The following is a 17442-nucleotide window of genomic DNA, read 5'->3' as shown; positions in this document are numbered from 1 at the left end:
CTCTCTACAGGTGTGTTGAATATCAGTAACTAAAACAGTGCATACAGACAAGCTGAAGTTGGTAAAGAGGTCCGAAAAAAGTTCATGTGCTAGTGAGGTCGTATGAACGACAAAGACGCCTTCTTAAGCAAATCATGACATCTGCGTATAGAAACCAATAGACATTTTTACAGAAATAAAAGTACAAAACAACATTAAGTTCGAACTGTTCGCATGTTACATACCACCCACTATTTGGTGAACATACGTACTTACGTACTTAGCTGGCTTATAACAGAACGATTGTTCCATAAGCCGAGCTTCTACTTAATCTTTCCATCGGATTCTGCGTGAACCATCACTTGGCTCGAATTTATATGCCTTTTTAGCTGGGGCATCCTCATCCATTCTCACAAGATTTACTAGTTCCACAGTTGGTCCGAGTCTACTGGTCGTCTTGCGCTTTGATACCATCAGCTTGGTCTTTTCGCCATTTTCTGTCAATCCCACTTTGGCAGACTCCTTCTCAATTTGTTCAAAGGTGGCTGTTACCGCTCTCAATGTTCGACCCATTATGTCGATGTCGTCGGCGTAGGCGAGTAACATATGCTGTTTGGTGTACAGAGTGCCATTTCTGTTCACATTTGCATCTCGTATGACCTTTTCAAGCAGGATCTTGAACAGGTCACACGACAAACTGTCACCTTGTCTGCATCCTCGTTAGGTATTGAAGGGCTCCGATAGGTCCTTTCCTACTTTAACTGCAGACCTTGTACCAGTTGTAGTTATCCTGCATAGCCGTAGTAATTTTGGCTTTAAACACTTATGAACGGATAGGGCTGTCGAATGTGGTTTTCGTGGGGTTTTTCCAGGATTTGGCGCAGACTGAAAATCAGGTCAATGGTGGATTTGCCAGGTCTGAAGCCGCATTGGTATGTTTCAATAATGTCATTGACCATTGGCTTCATTACGATATCGTATTACGTGTTGCTACTGTCCGCCCTATACACTGCGCTTTTAATATCAGTAGCATTACGACACTCCTGATCGTACCACGGATTTCTTGACGGTGGTTTTTGGTACCCAAGTGTTGCTTTTGCTGCAGTTTGTATCGAGTGGGCAATTCTCTGCCATTGTGCTTCTATATTAATATCGGGAGAGGATTAGGCTTCTGCTATCTGTTGTGTTTGCAGCTTTTCGACGTCGAGTTTTCGTGTTACATTAGATCGCACCTTTGCTGCTACATTAATACGGGTGCGTACCTTGGCTTCCACAAGGTAATGGTCCGAATCGATATTCGCTCCTCGGATCGACCGAACGTCGAAAACACTGGATGAATGCCTTTCGTCTATCGCAACATGATCGATTTGATTTCTCGTTGTTCGATCAGGAGAAATCCAAGTGGACTTGTGTATATCGAGATGTTCGAATCTGGTACTGCTAACTACCATGCTTTTTGCTGCCGCGAAGTCAATCAACCTATGCCGCTGTCTGATGTTTCTTTATGGAGGCTGAATTTTCCGACGGTGGGGCAAAAAATATTTTCCCTTTCGATTTTTGCATTAAAATCTCCTAGCAGAATATTAATGTCATGGCCAGGGCAATGATCATATGCTGTTTCTAGACGCCCGTAAAATATGTCTTTGGTCTGCTTATGTTTGTCTTCGGTCGGAGCATGGGCGCAAATAAAGCTTATGTAGAAGAACTTCGCTTTTATACGGATTATAGCAATTCGCTCATCTTCTGGAGTGCATTTGGAGATGAAGTTTTTTATTTTCCTGTTAACCATAAATCCGCAGCCAAGTTCATGTCTCGTTTCATGGCAGCTATAATACAGTTCGTAATCATCTGATTAACTTACGTCTTTCCTTTTCCATTGCATTTCCTGTAAGCAATAATATCGGCCTTGTATTTCTTGAGTACATCCGTCAAAGCGAAAACTGCGCCTGCTCTGTACAACGTGCGCATATTCCAAGTGCAGATTCGCAGATGGTGTTGCTATATACGTTTTCCGGATCATCAACATTAGGGGGTTTGGTTTTCTTTGCTTTCTCATAGTAGGAGGGGTTTTCCGAGTGTGGGCAACTAACCCGACGCCGCAACCCATTTTTATACCGTACATAACTATGTTGTCAGGGTATATATATATATATATATAGCTTTGTGCAGCCCCAAGAGTTTGTAACGCCGCGAAATATTGGTCCTAGACCCAACACGATACAGGCCACAGTTATGGACCAATCTTCACGAAATTTTGCATGTAGGATGGGTTCGGCCCAATGAAGTCCCCTATTGTTTTTGGTAAAGATCAGACCAAATACTTAAATTTTTTCGGTTTTTCTGGTCGCTCTAGAGACCCCAATTATGGGGATAGGGGATTGGGCCAAAGAATAAACATGGCTGTTTTGATAAAGCTCTGTCAATATTTAGTGGGTCAAATGGACCCTGACTTTTGTGTGAAAAATGACAAAATTTGTATTCTATGGTGTATATGTTTATTCCTAAAGGATATATACCCGAATAGTTGATAGTATATCCAAGAGGAGTGGTTGGCCTTTAAATGGCCGGCAGTACAAAATGAAAAAATTCGCTGTTGCAAACATAAATTTACTGTAAAAAAAAATCAATTCATACCGAAAATTGTGCAGAACATATATTGACACATTTCCAATATGTGTTTTTTTTTTTATCTTCCAAAAACCTGAATGCAAAATTACCGCTACTTCCTTCCTACAAAATCTTCCGAATTCCATTCAGCTGGCCTTTAGAGGACTCCTTTCAACCGTCTATAGGAAATCACTTGACCTACTAGAATCCATCTATAGAAGACTGCTTTCAGTTCAATTATATAAGACAACGTCTATAGAAGACTCCCTTCCCCTCGTCTGTAGAAGACTCCCTTCCCCTCGTCTGTAGAAGACTCCCTTTGAATTTCATATTTCACACACATTGTCCCTCAATTTTACCACAATTTCGGTCATTTGCCATCGTGTTGATTACATTTGTAATTTCAGAGTTCAGTTTTCCTACGCCAACAGCCAACATCTGTTATTATTTTTGCCATAGTTTAGGCTTACCACAATATTTAGACCATGATGTATGGATGGCTATTTTTTTTTTTTCATATAAAATTTTCGGCTATCGTCGATCGTCATGGCATTCGGTACGCGGTTAGCTGTTATATAACATTTGATAAGAGAATAGCGTGTGTTTTTCGCACACAAACATTTCAGCAAATGTAAATAATTAAAATGTGTGTTCGGATTATCCTGGCGCCACAAAAAAATACTTAACAAATGTGACAATGCCTCCGTTAACAGCAGAAGTTCATTAGGGTGGTTGTCAATGCAAATTTCTAAAGGGTTATCTGTTCGGTTTATATTTGCATATAAACGAATATTTAGTCTATTGTATGTACACCCACCTAATGCCATTATGAATATGAATTTTTATCCGAAGCGGAAAATTGTATTACAATCAAAAAAACCCCAAATTACAACAAATTCTCGTCCCAACAAAAAGGATATCAATATCCACATCATTAGGATGAAATAACACGCATTTGGTTCTGCATCATTGAAATTTCAACAAAATAAACTGTGAAAAATATATGTTAGTAAACCTTTCTAAGCTGATATTATAGGATGTGTGAAGTTGTGACAACAGACACATACATATTTTATGGGCAGGACATGTATTTAAATATACTCGTATATGGTGCGACCAGCACGTGCAGGATTTCCAATATGAGTGTAAAACTAGTGATATGGTGACTTATAGTTTAATGCTGACTTTGATATAAAATGGCATTTAAGGAAAAATAATTTAACTGAAGAAATTTGTGTCATACGACATTTGAGAGTGACGGTTAGCCTTTAAGTGCTTTATACATATTGTTGGAGTGTACCACTCAATAGACGTTCCTTGCATCCAATTATACTATGCGACAAATTAATATTTTATACCCTACACAACTATGTTGTCAGGGTATTATAGGTTTGTGCAGCCCCAAGAGTTTGTAACATATAGACATGTGTGTCCGTCCGTCCGTTCGTCCGTCCGTCTTTCCATTATAATTTGTAAACACGATACAGGCCACAGTTATGGACCAATCTTCACGAAATTTTGCATGTAGGATGGGTTCTGGCCAGTGAAGACCTCTATTGATATTTTTGGTAAAGATACCTTAATATTTAGGGGATGAAATGGACCAAATACTAAATTTTTGTCCGTTTTTCTAGTCGCTTCAGAGGCCGCAATAATGTCCCGAACATCGCGAAATTTTACATGGAGAACGGGATCGTGCTAAAGAATAGTCTTGCCTGTTTTGATAAAGATTGGTCAATATATAGCGGGTCAAATGGAACCTGACTTTTATGTGAAAAAGGAAAAAAATGTATTATGTAGCGTATATATTTACTCCTGAAGAACATAGAGCCGAGAAGTTGATAGTATATCGAAGAGGAGTGGTTGGCCTTTAAATTGATACCAATTATATTGTCGTATGTACTCGGATGTGGGAGTTATACGTAAATATTTACAGATGCTTGCGTATTAATATATTATTTAGTAACCCATTACCACACTAGATGGCGGAAATATAGCGCTGATCGCTTTGAAATGTTCCATGAGGTTCCAGTTATGGTCAAGTACAACGCCTATAATTTTCGGCGATGATCAGATAATAATTTTGGGATGAAGTGGACGGAAAACTTATTTTTTGTGTTTTTTCGAGTCGATCTGTAGGCCACATTGAAATCCGAACATCACAACACAACCCACGCTGAAAGGAATCTGGAAAAGTAATAAAAAGTGCTGTACTGAATATTACTAATACTTGTTGACCTCTAGTTGGTCAATAGGTTACAAAATATCGCGAAATATTGCCCAAGCTCAGAATATAGAACCACACAAAGTTAGATTTTCGTAGAAGTTGTGTAGGGTATCATATGGTCGGCCCCGTCCGACTATATATATTGCTCCGCTCACTAAAAAAGAAGACACGTGTATCGGAGGTAACCTATCCCGGCTTTTCAAGAATTTTGATAGCTTTCGAATACTGATTTCTTGAAATCCTTGTATATTAGGTATATAGTGTCTTCGGCAATATTACTGATAAATATCGACGAATATTTTCGTATACAACTTTGACCCTCAACCGACTCATTGAAGGTGTCTTTTTGGTCCCCTTTTCCAGAAGTGATTGAAAACTCATTGAAAACGGGGTTAAAGCTGCTCAGAATATTCTACATAAATTTTCGCCATAAAGTTTTACTATAAGTCTTAGAATTGACCAAAACTCAAAAACGTCAAAAATCTTAAAAAAAAAACAAAAACTCATTTTAGGGTTAATATCGTACTTATTACAATAATACCGCACTTATATCGGTTAATATAGTACTTATTACCCATTTTTCTTCCTTCTAAAGCGATGGTATAAGAAACAAAAATATTCTCCATTAATTTTTATCATATGAATAAGAAATCTGTATATATAATGTATATATCGAATATATAGTCATACATTTTGAACAAAAAATTCAAAATGTTCTTGTATTTGTACCCTTCACCACACTGTGGTACAGGGTATTATGTCTTTGTGCATATGTTTGTAACAGACAAAAGGAAACGAGGTTCCTTTTAAGAATATGCATAGAATCACTATTTAAGTCCATTAATGCATTCCTTCTGTCCATCTGTTGATGTTAAATTGTAAACAATGTACAGGTCACAGTTTTGATTCGAATTGGATGAAATTTGTCACAGCTCATTTATTTGGCCCAAGCACGAACCCTATTTATATTTCGTGAAAATCGGTATAGATTTAGATATAGCTCCCATATATATTTTCGTCCGATTTAAGGTAAAAGGTGCACCAAAGTCCCTAGATATCTTTTGATTTGCACGAAATTTGGCACAGCGTACTGAATTAAGTCTAGAACGATGTGCGTTAAATTTCGTAAAAATCGGTTCAGATTTAGATATAGCTCCCATATATAGTTTCGTATGATTTGAGGTAAATAGTGCACCAAAGTCCCTATATATCATTTGATTTGAGCGAAATTTGTCATAGCGTACTGAATTAAATCTAGATTGATGTGTGTTAAATTTCGTAAAAATCGGTTCAGATTTAGATATAGCTCCCATATATATTTTCGTCCGATTTAAGGTAAATGGTGCACCAAAGTCCCTATATATCATTCGATTTGAGCGAAATTTTGCATAGGGTACTGAATTAAGTCTAGAGTGATGTTCGTAAAATTTCGTGAAAATCGGTTCAGATTTAGATACAGCTCCCATATATATTTTCGTCCGATTTTATGTAAATGGTGCACCAAATTCTCTATATATATTTCGATTTGCACGAAATTTTGCACAGCGCACTTAATTGGGTCTGGAATGATGAGCGCTAAGTTTCGTGAAGATCGGTTCAAATTTAGATATAGCTCCCATATATATTTGTGTCCGATTTTATGTATATGGTGCATCTAAGTCCCTATATATCGTTCGGTTTGCACGAAATTTAACATAGCGCACTAGAATGATGTGTGTGAGGTTTCGTGAAACCCGATTCAGATTTAGTATAGCTGCAGCATACCAAAATACATACATAATTTTGCTAGGTTTTATACAAATAGTACACCAAAGAATCCAAGTCTACCCGATTGACACGGAATTTTTAATAGATTTCAGAATGGTATATCTATGTGGTTTTCTAATAGGCTCAAATATCTATGTAAATTACACATTTAATTGCGTCCATTTCCAAGGTCCTCTAAAGATGATATGTCTGTTCTATCTACAGGATATTGTATATATTAGCGCCCCTCTTGTATGTACCCATAGTGGTGAAGGGTATTATATAGTCGGATCCGTCCGACTATTGAACTTTCATTACTGGTTTTTATTATGATTGTGTGAGCTCTCAAACATCAGCTTAAACCAGAGCGTTGAAAAACATGGAATTGATGGGTCATCTCTTTTTACTTGGCGCGCTATAACTTATTTTTATGTCCGCACTTCAAATAAAGTGTAGGATCAACGATCATCTTCACCGTTATATTCATATTTTATACCATCAGCCTTATTGCTAATGAGAGTTTTAGACAATTTGGAGTCGATTTATGAATGTCCGTCTGTCTGTCTGACCAGATATTGTGCGCACCAATAACTCTCGAAGAGAGAAATCGATTTCATCCACACCTTGCATATCGTAATATTTCTTCCAAAGATCAAGTTTGATGATGGGGAAAATCGGTCCTTCTCCTTACAAAAGTTATAACAAATTTTCGAAATTTCAGAGTAGCCCAATATAATAATTTCATACATTTGCGGATTAAGTTCTTAATGGCAACAAAAATTATACATATAAGTCGATCTTTGGGTATAGACCACATATAAAGTTTCAGCCCCTTTATAGGTATTTTGAAGATCCTAGGCGCGTTTTCCAACCAATGTAACTATATGTTAGCATTACGAATTGACATGATTTTACATAGCTTTGTTAAAGATCCTAGCTCAGTTGCCTTGTCTTTATACCCTTCAAAACACTGTGGTACAGGTTATAATGTCCTTGTGCATATGTTTGTAACAGGTAAAACGAATCGAGATAGGTCCATGGTTCCTTTTGAGAATAGGCATAGAATCACTTTCTGAGCGATTTATGCATGTCCGTTTGTCTGTCTGTCCGTCTATGTATTTTTGTGAACAATGTACAGATCGCATTTATGATCTGAATTAGATGAAATTTGACGGAAATTGGAGAAAATCGATTCAGATTTAGGTAAAGCTCCTATATATAGTTTCGTCCGATTTTATGTAAATAGTGCACCAAACTCCCAATATTTGTCCCATTGAAACAAAATTTTGCACAGAGTACTGAATTAGGTCCTGACTGATGTATGCGAATATATATATATATGTTCCTCCGATTTTATGTAAACATTGCTCCAAAGTCCATATATATCTTTTGATTTGCACGAAATTTGGTAAAGCGTACTAAATCATGTCTAGAATGATGTGTGCTAAGTTTCGTAAAAATTGGTTCAGATTTAGATATAGCTCCCATATAGAGTTTTCTCCGATTATTTGTAAATGGTGCACCAAAGTCCCTATATTTATTTCGAATTGCACGAAATTTGACATAGGATACTGAATTAGATCCAGAATGTAATGTGCTAAGTTTCGAGAAAATCGGTTCAGATTTAGATATAGCTCCATATATTTTCTCCAATTTTATGTAAATGGTGCACCAACATTCCTATATATATTTCGATATGCTCCAAATTTTTCATGGTGTACTCAATTCCGTCTAGAAAACGTGTGCCAAATTTCGAGAAAATCGGCTTAGATTTAGATATAGCTCACGTATATATTTTCGTTCGATTTTATGTTAATGGTGCACCAAAGTTCCTATATATCTTTCGATTTGCACGAAATTTGGCACAGCACACTTAATTTAGTCTAGAATGATGAAAATCTGTGTGAAAATCTTTTCAGATTTATATATAGCTCCCATTAATATTTTCGTCCGATTTTCTGTAGGAACGATACAAACAGCTTCCATATATTTTCGACTGACTTTATTGTAATTGTACACAAAATAATCAATCGGCGTCTGATTGAGATTTTATTTTGAGCACTACACCATACCCCATAGAGTGTGTCAAGTGTGCTTTCAATCGATTTACAAAATTTAGCGTAGGTTGCAGAATGGTATGTGTAGGGATTGATGTAAGTCGGTTTACCTATAGATAAAGATCACATATTTAAGTCCTTTTCGTTAAATTTCGCGACATCTGTTAGGATAAATATGTAGAATATACCCAAAGTGGTGAGGGGTATCATATAGTCGGACCAGTCCGACTTTACTACTTTGTTTACTGGTTTTTATTTCGTTTTCTCCTGACAGCAATTTTCCAATCAATTTTAGATATCTTCAATGCCCATCTCATGGTAGAGTGCATAAAAAGTTCGGCACCACTGAATTTTCCAAATTTTTTCGTAACTTTATGTCCTGTTTTCATCAATATGAAATGAAGCCATAAATTATGTTGTCGTCAATATCAAATATTGACTCATCGTACACGTCATTATTTATGAACCCTCTTAATTACTATGAATATAAAACAAATGATCATTAATCATAATTTGCGAGAGTGCACTCGTGGGTGTATGGATAAACGGTTAATTAATACACAAGAAAAATCTTTTCAACACAAAAGTAAACATGGCCCAAAAATAAAACCACAACACGTCATTAAGGATGTGTCTTTATCATTTTTGTTAGCCAATCAAATAAAGTGCCCAACGCACTCAGCCCCTCTTTTATGCCACTTTACAATAAAAATAAACAAAAGTTTTTTTTTAAATATCTAAACAAAAAACATCTGTCATTTTACCAAAAACCAACATTAACGTCATCATCATCATCATCATCATAAATGGCATCGTCACATCTTTTCTCCAGTCATTACAGTTGTAGTGGTCATCCTAGCCTCTAATTGGGTACATACAAACATACATAAATATCCTTTAAACAAACAAATTTAAAGCCTTTGTGGCTAGCTCATAATGTTTTGCGAACGAAAAAATAAACAACCCCCAATGTAGCTTCCCTTTCCATTGTCTTCCATAAAAAATCTTTGAAACCCTAACAAAGGGGGATCCGCCTTCATTTGACCACAATTCCTTCATAATGACGACGTAACAAAACAAAACGTGTTTTGTTGGTTTCCTTTTTTCGATGTTGTTGTCATTAAAAACAAAATCTATGGAAATCAGTGCTGCGGTTTCAGATAACTCGTATTCGATGGCAAGTTTTCATAAACATCAACAAGTAGGGCACAGAACTGAATTTAATTAATATTAGGTTGGATAGGTTGGGGAAAAAGAAATCCATTATTTTTATATGGACTATAGAACTTTATTTAATATGTTCAGAATTTCCGATTTTGGCCAAATATGCACCGTTTTGTTGTATGATTTGTTGCCATTTTGAAGGTAACTTTATAATGCCGCTATCATAGAAGTCCTGCTCTCTATTTGCAAAAAAACTCTAGTAGTCGATTTTCACAATCCTCCCTTCGTTATCATTAAAGAAATTTTGCTATGCAAGAAAAATATAATCCGCACTGTATGGCGGATGCATTAAAATTTTCCAACCAAGCTCCTGAAGTTTCTGGTGAGTCGCTGTAAATGTGTGTGGCCTAGCCTTGTCCTGGTGGAACACGAAATTTTCCAACCAAGCCCCCGAAGTTTTTGGCGAGTCACTGTAAATGTGTGTGGCCTAGCCTTGTCCTAGTGGAACACGACACCTTTCCTGTTGGCCAAATCTGGCCTATTCTGGTCAGTTGCTATCTTCAAACGATCCAGTTGTTGAAAGTAGGGATCAGAATTTAACATTTGACCATATGGAAGCAACTCATAATAAATAATCCCCTTCCAGTCCCACCAAATGCATATCAGAACCTTTCTGGCCGTTAGTCCTGGTTTGGCCACCGTTTGAGGTGCTTCACCGCTCTTTGACCACAATCGTTTTCGCACAGGGTTATCGTATATGTTCTATTTCTCACATCCAGTCACCATCCGTTTAAGAAATTGGTTTATCTCATTCCTTTTGGCCAAAGCCGATCGTCATATCTCGACTAGCTGAGTCGATCTAGACATGTGTGTCCGTCCGTCTGTCCATTATAATTTGTAAACACGATACAGTCCACAGTTATGGACCAATCTTCACGACATTTTGCATGTAGGATGGGTTCTGGCCACTGAAGACCCCTATTGTTTTTGGAAAAGATCGGTTAATATTTAGGGGATGAAATGGACCAAAAACTTTATTTTTATCGGTTTTTCTGGTCGCTCCTGAGGCCACAATTTTGACCCAAACACCGCGAATTTTTGCACGGAGAAGGGGATCGGGCCAAAGAATAAGTATGCCTGTGTTGATAAAGATCGGTCCATATTTAGCGGGTCAAATGAACCCTGACTTTTGTGTGAAAAATTACAAAATTTGTTTTCTATGGGGTATATATTTGCACCTGAAGGTCCTAGACCCGAGAAGTTGATAGTATGTTTAAGAGGAGTGGTTGACCTTTAAATTGATATATATTGTCGTATGTATTCAGATGCGGGACTTACACATACATATTTACACATAAATATTTATCATATATAATTTAGTAACCCATTACCACACTAGAGGGCGGAAATATAGCGCTAATCGCATTGAAATTCTTCATGAGGTTCAAGTTTTGGTCACTGACAACGCCTATAATTTTCGGTGATGATCAGATAATAATTTTGGGATGAAGTGGACCGAAAACTTATTTTTTGGTGTTTTTTTTTTCGAGTCGATCACAACGCAACCCACGGTGAAGGGAATCTGGACAAGTGATAAGAAGGGCTGTACTGAATATTTGTTGACCTCTAGTCGGTTAAGAGGGTGCAAATATCGCGAAATATTGAATATTGAATAGAATATAGAACCACAGAAAGTTACAGTTTCGTGGAAGTTGTGTAGGGTTTCATATGGTCGGCCCCGTCCGACTATACTGCTCCGCTCACTGTTCCTTTTAAGAATATGCTTAGAATCACTTTCTAAGTCGATTTCTGTATGTCCGTCCGTCCTTCTGTCTGTCTATGTTAAATTGTAAACAAAGTAAAAGGTAGAATTTACGATCCGAATTGGATGAAAATTGCATATGTCAATTATTTGGCCCAAGGACGAACCCTATTGAGATTGGGAAAAATCGGCTCAAATTTGGATATAGCTCCCATATATATTTTCGACCGATTCAAGGTAAATGGTGTAACAAAGTACTTATATATTTTTGGATTTGCCCGAAATCAGTTCAGATTTAGATATAGCTCTTATATATATTTTTTTCTTCCGATTTTAAGTAAATTTAAATACACCAAAGCCCCTAAATTTACTTCGATTTGCACGAAACTTTGCATAGCATACGGAATTGAGTCAAGAATCATATGTGCTAAGTTTCGTGAAAATCGGTTGAGATATATATATAGCTCCCATATATATTTTCGTCCGATTTTAGGCAAATACTCCATCAAACTCCTAATGTTTGTCAGTTCGCATATAAATAGCGATCAAATATTTAAGTACGTTCAATTACATGTCGATGTTCCTTCGATAAAAGCCACGTCTGTTAGGTGAAGGGTATTATATAGTCGGCCCAGTCCGGTTTTACTACTTTCTTTACTGGTTTTTACATGAATACAATATGTTTATGAAGCTTAAAGTTTGTATCCTAGTTTCCCAACCTGAGTGCCTCGAATTTTCTCAAACAAGCAACCTATTAGAAGAAGACTTATAATGACAAATTCACCACATGATTCTCCAGACTATTTTATGAAATTGCGCATTTAAATTTCATAAATAGCTCCACATGGTATAAAAAGTTGGCCTAACTTAGCAGGATTTTTAATCTTTCGTCCTTTACTTTAAAATATACCTCATTTTTGGGTGATCATCTCCTCATTCTCCATTTATTTATTGCCAACGAGCATGTTTAGGGTATTTGAAAAATATTTCAATTTTTGTATATTTTTTAAGATTTTGTTGGTACCCACCCTTGTTTAAAAATTCGACCATACATTTTCATAGTTGCTCATCATGACATCCCTGTTCGTTAAAGCAAAAAAATATCTATCTGGTTATTGTTATTATTTTTGTTTGTCATTAAAAAAGTTTTCACTTTTTTATGCCAATTTATTTATCTTACTCACTCACTCTCTGTTTCTTCTTCCTTTTTTTACAGTAAATTTATCAATAGCTGATGCGATGGTGTCGAGCCTTAATGTCACGTTCAGCTATATTTACATGCTGGACAATAATTGGGCTTTCGGACAGCTCTACTGTAAAATATCCCAATTTATTGCAACGCTCAGTATAAGTGCATCGGTATTCACTCTGATGGCGATATCAATCGATAGGTAAGTGAATTATTTTGAATTAAATTTTATGACGGCAGTCACTGTTATGGGACGAAGTATTGAGTGGTGGAAAATGCGAGAAATAAAGTATACGAAACAAAATTATTTTATAGACTTCAGACAGCAACATTGTATTGAATTTATAAATGGGGGTTTAAACAAAAAATATATATAGTTATGGAAAATAGGAAACAAATTTTCACTCAGATCATAGGGTGTAATATTGACATAATAGTCAAATTAAGCTTGTTCTAGTCTAAGTTTACGAGCTATAAGGCTATGTGTATTCGTTGAGGCTTCGAGTTCATCTTTCAAACGAATGTTGAATCTATGGTGGGGCCTAAATGTATTCGAAATCTGAATCGATGTAAACAAATTATTAATTTTTAAAATATTTTAGAATTAATATGATTTTTAAATACAGGTTTGTCCCATAAAGAATTGAAAAAAAATTTTATATAGAAAACAAACCATTTAAGATATTTGAAAAACTTTATTATTCGGCGTAAAGTACATTCAAAACATGTATGAATGGAATGCGACTTCGTTGATATGGGCACCACTATTTCCCCTTCAATGTTGGCTATGAGCTCTTCCAGGCAATATCCCAAGTATGTAAATATTTTGACACAATTCTATATAAGGGTATCGACCGATTTTAGGCAGTTTGACCCACTCGTTTTTGCACTTAAGGGAACCCCACCCATTCTCGATTTTGATTTTTTAAGATTTTCAATGGACTGGTAAATCAATACCAACGCTTGTTAAGATTTGTAACTTTGCACATATATATTGGAAGATTTAAAAAAGAAGAAAAATAATTTACAAAAAAATTTTGTTATTGTTTTGTTGTTGTTTTTTGTAATTAAAGAAAAGTCCTTATTTTTGATGGCGGGCATGATAACTCCTCACTGGAACATCGGAATCCGAAAATTCCAACGGTGTTAGAAATAGTACATGTCTGGCTCTCGTATAAACTAGGATTATTGACTTCGCTCTTATATTAACAAAATGGCGGACCTTTGAAAAAATATTTTTGGAAAATCGCCGATTTTTGACCAAAAACCAAGTTAAAAAATAAGGAAGATATTTACCGATTGGCTTTATCCTAGTTCATACGATAGCTATACACTCACAGAGAAACGTGTAAAAATTTGGAATCGATTGGGTTATTAGTTTTTGAGTTATCGTGCCCGCCATTCGCAAAAGAGAAAAACGCGTTTAAAGTTTGAGAAGCCCTTTAGCCGTCACTTGATGCTGACACAATAAATCGGCTATATTTTCAAGAGTTCTTGAGATTTTCACTTGAAATTTTGTAGGGACATTCTTGAATTAGTGTAGATTCAAATTAAATCAAAAAAAATTTTGACCCCGAGAATGGGGGGGGTCCCCTTAAATAAAACCTACCCATATAATTGTTATTTTTGGAAAGTTGATTGAACCCAAAGCACTGCCAAAAGAAATAAAGACAGTTCAAAAGCCAGTGAACGGAGCAGCCAACTATTTCATACCCCACACAACTACCACAGAACTCTATGTTTCTGCGGATCTATACTCCGAGCATGGGCAATATTTGCACCAATTAACTGATTAGAGATTTTTCTTACCTTGGTTCCTTTTTCTTACCTTTGCAACTTTTCCTAATCATTTATTCCGGAGTGAATAGTTAAGGCATTAGATTTACGCTCTCCAGAGTGGTAATGGTAAAACTAAACGATATCAGAATATGTAGACTCCATTACAGAAATATAATTGGTATCAATTTATTGATCAACCACTCATTTTGGATATACTATCAACTTCTCTGGTCTATGTCCTCCAGGAGTACATAGTACAAACTTTGCCATATTTCACACAAAAGATTTGATACATTTGACGCACTAAATGTGGAGTGATTGTCACGATGACTACCATGTTTACTTCTTGCTCAGATCCCTTTCTCCGTGGTGGATTCTAGAGCGAGCAGGAACGAGGTTCACTTCTACTCCTAAATAGGAGTTGATCATTACAAAGAACAATTGGGCTCTTCATTGCCCAAAACGGACTGAAATGCAAATTTTTGTAACGATTGGTCCATAATTGTAGCCTGTACTGTGTTTACAAATTGTAATGGACAGACGGACGGACGGACGCACATGACTAGATCGATTTAGCTAGACGAGTTATGACAATCGGTATAGTAAAGATGGGTCTAGGACCAATATTTCGTGACTTTACAAACGTCAGGCGTCCGTAGAAAACATTCCAAATCAGTCAATTACACGATCTCAAAAAAGTAGCCGTTGCCCAGACCTCTTAACGGCGAATTTTCTGTGAGGTAATTTAGGTGATTTTTGACAGTGTATATACCATGGTGACAGGTAATAGGTCGGGTGAACACGCATTCTTCAATTTACTGTTTCCTATTATTTTAAATATTTGCAATACATGGTTTTATACTCTTCACCACACTGTGGTACAGGGTATTATGTCTTTGTGTATATGTTTGTAACAGGAAAATGGAAACGAGATCGACACATGGTTCCTTCTGAGAATATGCATAGAATCACTTTTTAAAGCGATTTATGCATGTCCGTCCGTCTGTCAGTCCATGTTAAATTTTAAACAAAATACAGGTCTCATTTTTGATTCGAATTGGATAAAATTTGACACAGCTCATTTATTTAGACCAAGGACGAACCCTATTGAAATTGGGAAAAATCGGTTCAGATTTAGATATAGCTCCCATATATATTTTCGTCCGATTTTACGTAAAAGGCGCACCCTATTTATCTTTCGATTTGCACGAAATTTGGAATAGCGTTCTGAATTAAATCTAGAACGATGTATGTTAAATTTCGTGAAAATCGGTTCAGATTTAGTTATAGCTCCCATATATATTTTCGTCTGATTTTAGGTAAATAGTGCACTAAAGTCCCTATATATGCTTCGATTTGCACGAAATTTGGCAAAGCGTACTGAAATAAGTCTATAACGATGTGTGTTAAATTTCGTGAAAATCGGTTCAGATTTAGATATAGCTCCCATATATATTTTCGCCCGATTTTATGTAAATGGTGCACCAAAGTCCCTATATATCCTTCGATTTGCACGAAATTTGGCATAGCGTACTGAATTCAGCCTAAAACGAAAAGTAGTAAGTTTCGGGAAAATCTGTTCAAATTTCGATATAGCTCCCATATATATCTTCGTCCGATTTTATATAAATGCGCCAAAGTCCCTATATATATCTCGATTTGCACGAAATTTTGCATAGCGTTCTGAATTAAGTCTAGAACGAAGGGTGTTGAATTTCGTGAAAATCGGTCCAGTTTTAGATATAGCTCCCATATATATTTTCGTCCGATTTTATGTAAAGGGTACACCAAAGTTCCTATATACCCTTCGATTGGCAAGAAATTTGGCATGGCGTACTGAATTTAGTCTAGAACGATGTGTGTTAAATTTCCTGAAAATCGGTTCCGAATTCGATATAGTTCCTATATATATTTTCGTCCTATGTTATGCAACTGGATCCTTGGATTTGCACGAAATTTGGTTTAGCGTACTAAATGAAGTCTAGAGTGATGAATCTAGAAAATCGACTCATATTTAGATATAGCTCCTATATATATTTTCTTCCGATGTTATGTAAATGGTGCACCAAAGTCCCTACATATCCTTCGATTAAGTCTGGAATGATGTGTGTTAAGTTTCGGGAAAATCGGTTCAGATTTCAATATAGCTCCCACATATACATATATATTCGTCTGATTTTACATAAATGGTGCACCAAACTCTTAATTTTTGTCCGATCAACACGAAATTTTGCAAAACTTATCAAATTGGGACTTGAATGACGTTATTGCGTTTGTTGAAATTTGTGCAGATTTGGCCATAGCTTCCATCTGTATTTCGAACGGCTGTCTGATTGAAATTAAAATTTTTTTAACAGTGCGGCGTACCGAATAGCGATTATGAATTTAGCTATAAATCATTTTCCATAAATTTGTCCCATGGTACGCAGACGACTATAAATCTGCCCGAATGAAATTAAATTTCGCATAGGTGGCAGAAAGACGTGAGTATGTTCCTTGTACAATATACCCAAAGTGGTGAAGGGTATCATATAGTCGGCCCAGTCCAACTTTACTACTTTTCTTACTGGTTTATTTCAATTTTGCATTATATGGCAGCTACACCCCAGAAAGTCATTTCTCCTCCCTGACCTTATACCTTTCATTACCAATGATTCAATCATGTATCCAATCATTAAATTAAGTTACAATGTTCTACGTACCTTACCCGTTTCCCCACTCTACACTTACCCACCAGTACTAAACTTTAATACTCATGTAAACATTTGTTAATGAGCCGCAAAAACAAAGTTTTCATAAAATCAAACAAAAACCAACAACAACAATATTTGAGTTGGTTCTCCAACTTTGTTGTGAAGTAGTTTATGATGACTGAAGCCTGCCCCTCTCTCTCACTCAGAGTTTAATAACTAAATCCATAAAAGCGTGTAGT

At 36.2% G+C, this 17442-nt stretch overlaps 1 protein-coding gene across 1 annotated transcript in view; it reads left to right on the top strand.

The window, feature by feature from the left end:
- Positions 1-17442, top strand: part of LOC133322130 (tachykinin-like peptides receptor 99D) — a gene marked incomplete at its 5' end in the record, with an annotated part of 73124 nt that overhangs the window by 11819 nt on the left and 43863 nt on the right. Inside the window, one exon of the mRNA XM_061531179.1 lies at positions 12759-12933. Within this exon, the coding sequence (XP_061387163.1) occupies positions 12759-12933 (175 nt within the window). The remainder of the gene's footprint in view (positions 1-12758; positions 12934-17442) is intronic.

This window comes from Musca vetustissima, unplaced genomic scaffold (genome assembly GCF_032173495.1).
Source record: "Musca vetustissima isolate MV318-11 ecotype Yass unplaced genomic scaffold, APGP_CSIRO_Mvet_v1 utg76065, whole genome shotgun sequence".
Taxonomy (NCBI): Eukaryota; Metazoa; Arthropoda; class Insecta; order Diptera; family Muscidae; genus Musca; species Musca vetustissima.
The sequence above is the reverse complement of the archived record's forward strand: the minus strand, read 5'-3'. Positions and strand labels throughout refer to the sequence as shown.